At 38.0% G+C, this 13520-nt stretch overlaps 1 protein-coding gene across 1 annotated transcript; it reads left to right on the top strand.

Annotated features, from left to right (window-relative positions):
• The first annotated feature begins 836 nt into the window (after positions 1 to 836).
• Positions 837 to 8842, top strand: LOC139735411 (GDP-fucose protein O-fucosyltransferase 1-like). The gene is made up of 7 exons (XM_071646163.1): positions 837 to 1212; positions 2212 to 2306; positions 4569 to 4746; positions 5503 to 5635; positions 6146 to 6341; positions 7053 to 7277; positions 8677 to 8842. The coding sequence occupies exons 1-7, from the start codon at positions 921 to 923 to the stop codon at positions 8839 to 8841; spliced, it is 1284 nt and encodes a 427-aa protein (XP_071502264.1). The 5' UTR covers positions 837 to 920; the 3' UTR covers position 8842.
• The last annotated feature ends 4678 nt before the right edge of the window (positions 8843 to 13520 follow it).

The raw sequence follows: 13520 nt of genomic DNA, 5'->3' as shown, positions 1-13520 counted from the left end.
TCAATAGGGTAAATGCAGATTTTACAGAAGATGCCCAATAGAAGACCAGCTTGTTCGTCTGAAGGAAGACTGTTACCTATTTTTGGTAATTACTGTAAAACACAATATTTTTGCGGCATGAAATTTTTGCGAAATGGAGCCGACGGCCTTTTTTCGCAGCATGAAAATGTTGCAAGTTGCCTCTACCATTCAATGCATGTTGTGTAGACAAGAACTTTTGAGTGCATTTTAATTTCGTGAATCTTGACTCTCGCAAAATTTGTGACATTAAAATGCATACGGTGTGAACATTCCTCATTTTACAGTACGTACCTTACTTTTCTATGGACTAATGTAAGCAGTCGGAAAAATAATTCCTCTTGCCTCAGTATCTAATGAGAAGTGTATTGAATATTAATTCTTTATTTATACCCCCCCCCCCCCAACTCTATTCCCAACTCTATTCCCAGTTGCATGGCTCAACATTTTTTTTTTCTTTTACGCAAAGGGTTAAAAGACCTGAAGATGAATAGTATGTAAATCATTTATGGGGATAAGATTTGCTAGGTGGTTTCAAGTATCACATTGGATGTTATTAGAAATTTGCTGGTATTGCAAATAATTACAAAGATAAGATCCACAATCTTTTAACAAGCCAAGGCCTATACGTGCCTCACAATGAGTTTTAGTCCTCCAGGATAAGTGCAATGGGTAATAGCAATCTGATTAGGGGACCAGGATTATTACAGTCCCATGTGCATGTCCATGTTCATGTTTAGCAATAAACCATCTCTCTGACTTCTTTATGATGTGACTCTAAGAAAATTGACCATTTTTATATCTATTCTTCAGCAGGATATCAATGTGAGGGTTTATGTGCCTCTGGTAGAGATCTGAGGTGTCTGCATCCATGATAAGATGGTGGTATCGTCCACAGCAAAATGAGTCGAGTAACACTTCTGGCATTCCTGCTCCTGCATTGCATATGCTATCAACTAGCGCAAGGGGTTGACACTGAAGACCCCTTGAATCAAAATAATGGAAAGACTGACACAGAGGCGACAGAAAGCAGAGTCAACCGTGATGCGGAAGCGGTGATGACACTTGTGACTGATGACAGGGAGGACAGCGTGTTTTCCACTGGGGGAGCTGGGAGTGATGTGAAAGTTGCCAGCGCCTCCCCTAAACTTTCTTGGGATCCTAATGGATATTTTACCTTCTGTCCCTGTATGGGTAAGGCTATTACGTTGAGTTCTAATCATATCTCAGCAAAGCTGTTTTAATGAATGAAGGAAATTGGTTTTGTGTAGAGAGAGTATAGTTGTAGAGGGTTTTCTTCATTTTTTGTTTGTTAAGTAACTGTTACTCTCAGCAAATACAGTAAGATCATGCGGTTGATCTGCATTGTTATGAACGCTGAATGAAAAAGAAGAAACTAGCATGGGATTTGAACCTATGTCACTTACTGCTTATTGGGTAGCAGCATTACCACTGAGCTGAAGCCTATTCCCAGCAGTAACATAGTGATATTTGAATTATACCCAAATACCCGATGCCTCACCTCTCTTTCATTCTCTCTTTGGTCTTATTCAGTAATTCATTTAGCCTCCAGAAAGGCATGTTACATGAATTAAGGGAATCGGTTTCTTGTGGAGAGAGTATGGTTATAGAGGTTTTTCTTCCATACTTTTTTCATTTTTTTTAAAAACTGTAGTACTATAGTGCTTCTGCCTGGTATGCAGTAGGTAATGCTGGTTCAAACCGCAGACTAATTCCTTCTTTTTCAATTGACATTCATAAGGAATATACAGATCCAGCACACAATCTTATTTATGGAGAGTAACAGTGAAAAACAAACAAACTACGATTAACCAACAAAAACAAAAAAGTCTACAATTCTGTTTTATAGTCATGTGTAATCCTACAGTGCTAGATCAGTTATTTGCTCAAGATTGTGAAACTCTGATATCATTCAAAGAAAAATGATGTGATTTGATGTTTGGTTTGGGCCAATATGAGGGGTCCTTTCATAGATATTAGAGTTTAAATACTGTATGATTACACTTAGATTTACAGCTGGAAGGGTCCACAGTGTACACAAACAATGTACACTGATGTAATTTGTTGTATGACAAATCAATGTAGAATGAGAAGTGATAATATCTGAAATCTGATGTCTTTGATATTGGACTAATAAGGCAGGTTGAGTCACACATTTTCTGTTCACCACAGGTCGATTTGGAAACCAAATGGAGCACTACTTAGGGGCCCTGGCCTTCGGTAAGGCCATCAATAGGACAATTATTCTGCCTCCTTTCCGTACTTATGTAAGTATGATTTCAACATTTGTGGATACTCTCTATGTGGGTCTTAGGAGGACTGAAATTCCTTTTTAAATCAGGACTTTGAAATAAGGCAGAAAAAAGTCATCTTCAATACTCGAGTAAACATTGCATTCTCAAATCTACTGGAAAAAGAAAAAAAAAAGAATGAAGACTCAGGGGAAAATGCAAATTCCTCCTGAAATATTCTAAAAATCCAAACCAAACCAAATGCATCAAAGCCAAACAAATTCATACGTCTTACTCACATGGGATGGGACAATTGTGTCATGGTCAGGATTGGTTTTATGGGAAAATAAGGCATTCAATGACTGACATTGTTTTTTGTAAAGTAAATTTGTTCAAATGCCTGGCATTCACAAATTTGTTGTCTGTATCAAAACCAAACGTTGTTAAAAGGGACACATACTCCAGGCACTGTAGGGAACTTTAGACTTTAAATCTCAGAGTGAATTACCTCCTTTTGTTCCAATCTGATGTGTTCTATTTTTTCTTTCTTTCATTTTTGTTGGGGAGCCACCTAGGAAGGGTTCTGTTGTGCTTGCTTGCTTGTTATGATGTTACATCCGTTCATGTGGTGTTGTTGTTTTTTTAAGTTTTCTTTACTGTTCATCTGATATTGTTCTCCTGCATTCCTTTGCATGTTGCAATTACATTGATTCTCCATTTACTACACAGAGAATGGTAAGTAGGTATTGAAGGGAAGATCTGTGGAATGACCGCTTATTTTGTTTGGTGTTTAAAAGTTACTTTGCAATATCTAATCAGATAGGACACAAACTTACCTGCTCACATTCCATTCTTCTGTTTTTATGTCTTACTCTTCTTGGGGTTCCCAAACTCCTCACATGTAACATAACAGAATTAACATACCGATTAATTCTATTCCAGCATTACAAGGTCACTACAGTGTGATACTTCAAAGAATGACACAAGTACTCACTAAGCCAGCAATATCCATAAAAACCATTGGCAAAACAAAACAAACAAACAAGACCACAATAGGAAACCATGCCACATATAATACTAGTAGTAAACTGCCATATAGATATGGATGTATGTGAATTGATGTGGGATGACTACATAATGTGTACGTATGATGTCATGTATGACAAAGTTAAAAGTACTAACTCATCAAAACAGTGTAATATCTAACATTGTGTCATCTTTATGGTGTCTTTTTTATATTTTTATGCATATACTTCCACATTGTAGTCATAATTGTGTATCATGTTTCTTCAGTCTGGTTTTTTTTAATATTTTAGTTCAACTGTTTTCCATTTGTTTTTATTGAGTATGGTCATTCATCATTTGTTTCCATATTACATAATATGTAAACAGTAAAAATTAGAACACCTATATACTTGCCATCATTAAGTGGTTTTCATGAAACATTCTGGATCTTTTCAACAAGCCTTTGCTATCTAATGCCATTATCCTGACCCTCACATTCTTCCTGGATTTGTGTGTGCGTGTCATCATAATGGGTAACCTTTGTGAAGACATTGTAAGGATCAAATCATATACGAGTAAAACACAGTTAGGTGCTTCTAGAGCAAAGATTTAAATCATCTATGTCTTCACATGACATGCCCCTGGTACTATGTCATTGGTGACATCATCATTGATAACTTTCAGTGTATGACTGATTTCTATACACATAAACTTATTGGTTTATGTGATTGAGAACTTCACAACCATGCTCATTGGTTTTATAATGATTAATGGAGCATGATATAACAGTGTATGATAGATATTTAGGGGTCTTCAATGATGTAGTATGAGGCTAATATTAAACATCATTCATTTCCAGTTAAAATGTACATTATGCATGTATATAATGAAGGTAATTCTTTGTGTCTGTGTACTAACATTAATTACCTTTGAAAGGTTTCAGTTAAGTTGTAAAGGCTATGGAAATATAAGATATATTCAGAAGAAAGAAAGAAGGTATAAATACTGAACGAGAGGAGAATTCTTCAAAATACTCATAGCATAGAACTGAACTGACCTTATAACCAAAGCATCCTCATCTATCAAATGATTCAATATTGTCTTTCTTTCTATAGTGTTATTGTCTTTTACTCAAGTTGCATCTTTTTATTATCATTCCCCATTCTATCAGTCTTAGATCACATGCTTCTGTCACGTTCTCATTGCCATCATCTTTCTTTCATGTCTTAAACCAATCATTTTGAAATTTTGTGTTTTAGTATGTATTTTCTTCCATTTTTTGATGCCTGCCAGATAAATGTCCCATTCACGGACTGGTTCCAGTTTGAGCCCCTGCTGGAGTTTTACCCCCGCCTCATCACCATGGAGACATTTATGGAGGAGCTGGCGCCATCCCATTGGCCAGAGGAAGAGAGGCGGGGCTATTGCTGGATGCCACAGTCTAGTGAAGTTCCATGTGAAATGAAGAAAGGTAAGAGGGAATATGGCATAATGCAAGGAGGAGGATAACTTTATTGTGTTTTCACAATGTCCTTTTGTATGAAGCAACACACCCTTTCTTTCTCCCCACCCCCACAACAACAAAAATATGATGTTATGTAGTGGCAATCCAAAATGGCAGAAATGGAGTAGATTTTTCCTTTTTTTTTTTCTTCTTCTGTTATGTGAGGCAAGTCAAAAGCAGTATTCACTCATAAACATTGAGATTCAATTTAAGTGTGTGGAATGTGATAACTGATGTGTTTGTTTCTATTTCTGCCTGTGCCTCTGTGTGTGTTTATGTCTATACAGAAAGTTAGAGGCTGCCATTACAAGAATTTTCTGTTTGCAGACATGCTTTGTACACATTTTGTCACACTTTTTTTAGAGCATTGGATGAAGAGTTATGTCTTTAGAATCATGCTTGATTAAGGTAACATTAGCCTCAGATCCTTGTTTCATAAGAGACCTCAAACCTGTTTAACATGATCATGCTGAAAGCATTACTCTTCTTTAAGCCTTATCATGTCAGCTTCATGGAATTGATTGTGTTGGTTTACTTGAGACTGCAACTTCAGATAACAATTGCTTCAAATATTTTCAAAAAGGGGAATGGTAATACGTTTGATTGTGCTATGTTGATTTCCCTTTCCTGCAAATGTATTTTCATCATTTTGATGTCGTTGATGGTTGTTAAATCAAATACTTGATCAGTTCAGCTCTCTTTTATGTGACTTCTTCATACCAGGAAATCCTTTTGGTCCATTCTGGGATGGGTTTGACATCAACTTTGCTGAAGAGATTAAGTTTGAGCTTTTGAGTCTGGCAGACATCACAGATATGTGGACCATGCAGAGAGTAAAAAAGGACTGGGATAAGAGGTGCTCAATCTTTTGGTATAGTTTGGAGTAATTTTCGGTTATAATTTACTGGTATGCATTTGCAGCTTTTTGTACGGTCCTTTCTCATGACTGGTTATCTTTACACACCTGAGGAGAACCATGAATACGGATAGATGTAGAGTTGACTTGTGTCCAGAATGTTGCTTCTGTAAATGATTTGTGACCTGCTACAACAAAATGATCTGAAAGTCAGGGGAGGCCTGTGAAATATTTATACCTATGAAATATACGTCATTTGTAATATGTGGGAAGTATTCAAGATGGTGGAATAAAGCCAAAGACCAGCCAAAGTTTTAAAACACAAATCAAGGTTGTACATGCTATACATGATCTGCTTTTTATCTTACATAGCTAAGGATGACTGGTTCAGGTCTTACCTTAGTCATTCTTCATAGAGCTAGCTTAAGTCACTGACAAATATCAAGACACAGTATGGGACTGGATTGAAAAGTCTTGTGAATGCAGTCTCCTGACAAACCTTTCCTGCAGATTTCCTGCAAGTGAGCACCCGGTGCTGGCCCTGAAGGGGGCCCCAGCCAAGTACCCGATGGCCCCCGGCAACCGCATCATCCAGAGCTATTTCAAGTGGAACCCAACTCTCTTTGCTCAAGCCCAGTCCCACATGGAGGAAATGTTTGAGGGGGAGCCCTATGTCGGCATCCACCTCAGGACTGGTATAGACTGGGTGAGAAACAGCTGTCCCACAAACATCGTTATTTCTTAACCCATTGAAGATGAGTCCTGAGAATACTCGGACAGGTGTCTGAGGGAAATGGGTGTTGTAGCAAAATCAATCCATCTTCAACTGGTTAGAGTTTGGTCCATGCTTCTGGAAAAGGCAGATTTCATTTTAAATCCTGCACATTTGTTTTTACGAGAGAAATTTGGGAGCTTCTCTTTTTGTTAGGGGTTGTTACAGATTTTGGAGAAAAAAAGATACTAGGAATCTGGGGAAATAGAGTAGCAATATAGCAGCATTTATTGTATGTGATACATAGTCTCCTTGTCCAGAAATAGCAGTACCTAAGCTTTAACAATTCATAATTTTTGAACAGATTGTTAAATTTTCCTCAATTTTTGACTGTCGTGTTTTATTAATATTGCTGCTTTCACTCAACAGCCATTTATATTTGGGCTTTGGTTTCCTTTAATGCATTTTTTTTTTAATGCCAATGTGTTTTCTCATGGTGTGAATGTTATCTTTTGTTCTGTATCACATTGTGTTGTTTTATATGCCGTAAATTCATATATGGACTCACTGAAGAACAGCCCTGAGGCTGATTTTTTTTTTTTTTATTGAATTGAAATAAATGAAATGAACAAACAAATAAAATATTCTATTTTCCTTCCCTCCCCCTCCCCATCCCTCTTTGCTACCCTCCCCTTTACCCTCCAGGAGAAGGCATGTGAGCATGTGGAGGGTTCAAGACAGCTGATGGCCTCGCCCCAGTGCCAGAAAGTTGGTGAAGAGAAGTTGACGAGGGAGATGTGCTTCCCTGCCAAGGAGGTCATCCTGGAGCAGACGAGAGAGGCCGTTGAGAAGTACGGTGCCAAGCATCTCTTCATCGCCACAGACAAAATCTCCTACCAGAGGGACTTTGAGGAACTCCTAGGAGATGATGTGAGTGGATCTTCGCCGTAATTGGTATCATTTTGTTTTTTTCTTCCTGGTGCTTTGATGCATTTCTTTTTTCATCCTCCACATCTTCGTCACCATGTACCCCATCATCTTCCTCCTTCCTTTGGTAATCTTGGTGGTCTCCCCATCCCCTTCCACTCATTTCCTCCTCTTCTGTCTCCTTCTCTATTGACCGATTCTGTGAGGCGGTTTGTGTATTATCGGCATGGGCAGCGCCATTACTGCGGTGTCCCGGCCAACCCCCCTCCCACTCCCCCACCCCCCTCCCTACATCAGCACGCGCACAGAATGAAAAACTAATACATGGTTGTATTAGCCAATAGGCGTCTCGTACTGAGTGCACGAACGCTTGCTTAGTGCGCGAACCTTTGTTACAAGTGCGCGTACCCCTGCTACAAGTGCGCGATAAACATGTTGCCCGTGGGGTGGGGGAGAGGAGGGGGGGTCGGCTGGGACACTGCAATATGAGCTAATGGCTGCGCCCAGTGCCACAAATTGTCTGCTGCCCTCAACGAACCCAAATCGGTCAATATCTTCTTTCATGTTCTTACCTTCCTCCAAGTCTTCCTCACCTTCATTGTTCTCTGTCCATCTCCAACGCATCCTTCTCCATCTGTTCTTCCCACCTCTTCCCCCACCCCGATTTGCTTTGTTGTTGTTCCAATTCATGAAATTCTTCTGTTGAGTTGTTTTTATTGCAACTGATTGACAAATTATTCAAATTCATGAAATTCTTCCTTTAAGATGTTTGCATTGCAACTGATTGACAATTGCCGTATATCGATGTAAAAATGCACTGAATTGATCAGTGTTTATAGTAGTAGCTGTGATAAAAAAAAATCATGGGCGTACATACTCGAGCAGGATTCGAACCTACGACCTCCTGATCTCCGGACAGGCATCATCTCCACTAGACCAAGCAAGTGTTGGTTCTAATCCTTATGGCATGCAGCGGGTACTGCGTAATTATTCAAATTCTTGAAATTCTTCCGTCGAGATGTTTGCATTGCAACTGATTGACAAATTGCCCTACATCGACATATCATGGCTACTACTAAACACAGTGATCAATTCAGTGCATTTTTACATCAATGTAGGGCAATTTGTCAATCTGTTGCAATGACTGACAAATTGCCCTAAACGATATAAATAAGCACTGAATTGATTAGTGTTTTAGTAGTAGCCATGGCAGAAGTTTTTTAGAAGTAGCCAGTGCTTATGTCGATGTAGGGCAATTTGTCAATCACTTGCAATAAAGGTTCTTGGAGAATTGTAGAAGGAGCAGGTTAAAGCTTGTGAAATATATGTCAACCTTTTCTTGCACTTTTATCTTAGATGTTTTACCAGTACTGTTTTCCCTTGACGTATGAACTCTTGACAGGTCAAAGTGCACCATCTTGACCCTCATCTACCCCAGATTGACCTTATCATTCTGGGTCAGGCAGACTTCTTCATCGGTAACTGCATCTCATCCTTCACTGCCTTCACAAAGCGCGAGAGGGACGCAAATAACAAACCATCCAGTTTCTGGACCAAAGGGGTTTGACATCGACACCTGTAATTCCTTGTAGTTTGAAATGTAGATAGGATGAAATTTAGTGTCATGCAATGCTGCACACCAGCACTGGTCTGACAGCCCAAGACCAATAAAAATCACTGTTCAGTGTTGGACCAGTAACTTTTTCAGGAATGGACCAGTAAAATAAATATTAAAAAAGGTACCTACAAGTCCAATAGACAGGGTGGACCAGCAGAAAAACATGGGTTAGTGTGCAGCCCTGTCTAATGATAGAGCACTATGTATGTATAGGTCTATTGAAGTTGATGCACAAATTCAAAGTTATGTCGTTTATTGTCAACACACTGAAATTGAAACATTAATGTTTTTTACTATGCTGTAAAATTTGGAGATATTGTGCAAATATTGAGGCTGAATCTTAGCATTCCATACCTGAGCAGACTACCAGATTTGTGCCTTGACAAAAAAACAGATTTTGTTTTAAATATATGTATGCATACATTGTATGCCATTTACATGTATATCAGCCCATTGTCTTTCAGTTTGTGCTTCCAGCTGGAGGTATGTTTGTCAGATTGTTATCTATGAATTTTCCTAAGATCAGCGTTATCTCACACACCCCCTATTCAGACGCATGCCATTTTATACCAACACTCGATAACGAAACGACGTATCAACATAAAGAATCATCGTATAGCCGACTGACTGTTCAGACACTAATTTCGACTGTTCTGGGAAACGTCGTATAGATGTGCAGTTTCCCACTGCGCATGCTGTTATAGTCATGAGTGACAGCTGTGGGGTCACCTTTCGTGCGCGCTCCCATTAAGCCCCGCCCAGTTATACCGTTCTATGGTCGCCATGCGTTCAGACGCACACGGAATGCTGATTTGTTATCGAGTTCTAGTTCGAAACGATGCTTTGACCGTTGTTTCGCTATACGTCGTTTCGTTATACGTCGTTTCGTTAGTCAGCGTTCATACCTATAGCTATACCGTTTTAGTATAGCTATACCGTTCTGGTATAAATTTTTTGCGTCTGAATACCCTGACAGTTACATCAAGTGACCACAAATTTTCTTTTGGCAATGACAATTGATGACAAGGGTCACTTGGGTCAAAATTTAGACCTTACTTTGTTCTGGTTTGGCAAGGAGTGATCCTCACAGCTCACTCTTTGATGTACACCTAGTCTGTGGCTATGAAATAAATTTATACTGAACTAAACCGATGATAGTACAGTGTTTACTTTCGCTTAAACAGTTTATACCTTGTATATTGGACACTTTCTGACAAAGGGTTGTTTTGCTGATGTAAAGAGGGCCAGCCATATAAAGAGGGCAAATAATGATCGATGTGTTTTACTTTTTTTTTCTATTTGACTTGTTCATTGTTATCCCGTGTACACTACTATGTGACATCCACATTTGTTTTCCTACTACAAAAGGGATATTGCATAGACCCTATATGTCTTTTAGTAATACAAGGAAATCCTGTCATATCGAGCTTGCTTGCAAGAAGTTATCGCTTTTAGGGAGATGAATTCTGGGGTCCTTATTTTTCATTTCTGTATTCAGCTGATCTCCTTGTTACTAAATTTTGTATCGTATAAAGTGCCAGTTATAGTGAGGTGAAATTGGTGGTCTCAGCAATCGTATTAAACTAGGTTTCCCTGTATTACTAGGGGCGTCATTCTCCCATTCTGACTTTAGTGGCTTTGACGGAAAATCGTCCAGCCTGTATCAACTTTTTTCATGTATACTTGCATTCATTGCAAGTTGAATATTATTGTAAGACTTTTTGTGGAATGGAGTCCAAGTGTCATAATGAATGAAGGAGCATGAGCAGAATTGTCATTAAAGAGAAGAGCAAGATCTAGAAGAGTTCTTCATTTCGTGTCACCATCAGAATTTGAAATAGTATTCATTATGCAATTAGGAATGAAATGTATATTTATTTGTGTGTGTTTTTTTTCCATTGCGCCAGTTTTAAAGTGTACAGGGAGAGATCCTATCATTATGTATCAAAAGAGCTGTACGTACTACCATATTATTTTGTATTATTTTAAGACACATACCGGTACAATTGTAGACTTCAAGGTTAACAACCAACAGCTGGAGGTCTCAGTGAATGCTCATGAAAGTCAGAAAACTTGGGCGATATGTTTTGTAGATGAATTGCATTCCATTGCGTGGTGTTGTATTGTTCATGCTGAATATCTGTTCAAATGTGCGAATAGACTGTAAAAAGCTAACTAACTGTTCAACTACATGTATGTGGGTCTGTAGAGATTACGGGATTATTTGACTCTAGTTTTCATCCTTCTTCAAGAAGACAGCTTTTTATATAGTGAGGGCATGGCCAGGTTGTTGTCCAGTATCTCTAGGCCCATGTCTCTTCCATGGATGTCAAACTCTGGTGTTTATAGCCATGCCATGCTCACAACTTGAGGTTTGCTTAACTACTAACAACACAAAAATGTATCGACCTAATGATATTTAAGCTGATATGAAGTGAGTCAAACTTCTATATTCCCTGAAGTTCATTGCAAACCTATTTATCTAAAAAAAAAAGTAAACATATCATTTGGGACATTTCGTGTCAGTGTGTGCCTTGTATAAACTAAGCTGACTTGACAAAAGTAAGACCTCTGAATTCACTGAAATATATTTTAAATCTACTTATAAAAGTGTTGTGTGGGTCATTTTCTATATTTGATCATTTTTGGATGAAGAGCAAGGGGTTTATGTTGTTAAAGCTTTGTTAGTTGCAGTACTGTACAAATAATCTAGTAGGGTTTGATAGGTCTTTGTATACTTTATCAGTTACAATACAATTCTACATTTTTAAGACATCCGCAGACTTGCCCTGTATTCTGTACAGATAATATATATCTCAAAAACATCTTCATTACCAAAAGGATAATAATTTTACCATGTGCACACCATGGAAGACATTTCAGCCATTAGCATTGTGTTCTAAGACTGGGAGTCTTGACAACAGTCTGTATGGATACTGATGTAGATACAGATATTTCTTGAACTGTCTAGGAGGTTTGCAGCATACGGCTGTGTTTCATCACACAATTAACATCAAATAAAAAGGATATATACAAGCATGTATCTGCAAAAGTTTGTCAGGAGCAAATCTTATATACAATGTAAGTGTATATACCTGTAACTTGTAATTAACTGGGTGGTTGCTAACTACTATTGAACTCAGTACAAAAAAGTTTGTAGATGCTTGTTAATCCAACAATTGTTAGTTTTTTTGGGGCAAAGACTTTGGTATAAATGTATCTTTCAACAATGTATTTTGCTTTGTGAGATATAACCGTGGTGTTTCTCAAATAAGTGCAGATACACTGTATGAGGCATAGTGTAAGAGGTTGAATAGGTCTGTTATTTAATTTCAACATGGCTAGTCTATTCAGATGATACTGATTTTTTACATATTTGGGTTTGCGCCCTCTGTAACTGTAAACCTTACAGTGTATGCTGCTTAAACACTGCAGTGAACATGAAGGCGATATTATTTGGGCAATACTGTCTGTTTTTGCACAAACATGTATCCATTCAATTTTGAAGATAGTATTAACAACTGAAGGATGGTGGACGAACTCACAAGACTTTTGCGCAATGACCAAAAAGACCAAAGTTGTGTGCTAGAATTCCTTTACTGTTCATGTTGCCTTGCATTTTGTCTTCCGCTGTATCAGTCGATATCTTTCTTTCTTTCCTTTAGGGAGATGGGATTTCATTTGATTTCATTTTGATAGTTGATTTATTATTTTCTGTGTGATGATCAGCATGCTTGCCTCAAAGTACAAAACTTTGTACAAGTGCAAACTACACAATGCTTTTCCATATGATAACAATTATGCAACAAATGAATTCTGAGCGATGCATTTAAGCATACAAAGAAATTATTCAACGTAAAAAAAAAAAAAAAGAATCCTGTTTGTTAGTGCTGACTCCTGATAAATTTTTGAAATTGCATTATACTGTTAAACCAGAAATATTCGCAGCATGAAATTTGTGCAAACTGGAGCCAATGGCCTTTTTCGCGACATGAAATTTTTGCAAATTGCCACGGCATTCAATGCAAAGGTGTATAGACAATAGATTACATGTGAATTTTAATTTCACAAATCTTGGCTCCTTGTTAAGTTCACGAAAATTTAATGCACGCAAAAATGTCTGGTTTTACAGTAGTAACATGCATGTTGGAGCATTGTGGTATAATGGATGACTTAGGATTTGTGAAATGAGAGATCCAGTAAGTCTGATACACACTGAGTTTATACATCCTTTTGCTAGATAATTTACTCAGTTCCATGACATTTGCTCCTGCTACAATTGCTCCCATGCGTAACCCCTCCCATGAAATATGTACATGCTATTAAAGTCAAACGCAAATTCTACCCACAAACACAACCCTAATGGTAATCCTAATCTTCACATAAGACTAAATTTAAAACACTGTCACAACCCTAACCCAAGCCTTAGTCATTGGGGAGAATATGACCAGAGCAATTGTCACAGGAACATATGTGTCACTGATTTACTCACAGTATGCCTGTAAGCTGTAAGCCCAGGTATATTTTGATAAGTATCTGGTTGTAATAAGGCTGAGTTTATGATAAATGCATTCTCGTTATAATGCACATGGTTATAATGAAAAGTTGAAAAGTAAACATTCAGATCC

Source organism: Diadema antillarum, unplaced genomic scaffold (assembly GCF_040938485.1).
Source record: "Diadema antillarum isolate AM-2024a unplaced genomic scaffold, OU_Dant_1.0 seq00000577_RagTag, whole genome shotgun sequence".
Taxonomy (NCBI): domain Eukaryota; kingdom Metazoa; phylum Echinodermata; class Echinoidea; order Diadematoida; family Diadematidae; genus Diadema; species Diadema antillarum.
The sequence above is the reverse complement of the archived record's forward strand: the minus strand, read 5'-3'. Positions and strand labels throughout refer to the sequence as shown.

Bases quoted from the DNA above. Each gene is read 5' to 3' on its own strand.
- LOC139735411 (XM_071646163.1), top strand. From the start codon at position 921: ATGAGTCGAGTAACACTTCTGGCATTCCTGCTCCTGCATTGCATATGC. The intron at 1,213-2,211 runs GTAAGGCTATTA...TGTTCACCACAG, and splicing joins TACCTTCTGTCCCTGTATGG to GTCGATTTGGAAACCAAATG. The intron at 5,636-6,145 runs GTGCTCAATCTT...CCTTTCCTGCAG, and splicing joins AAAAAGGACTGGGATAAGAG to ATTTCCTGCAAGTGAGCACC.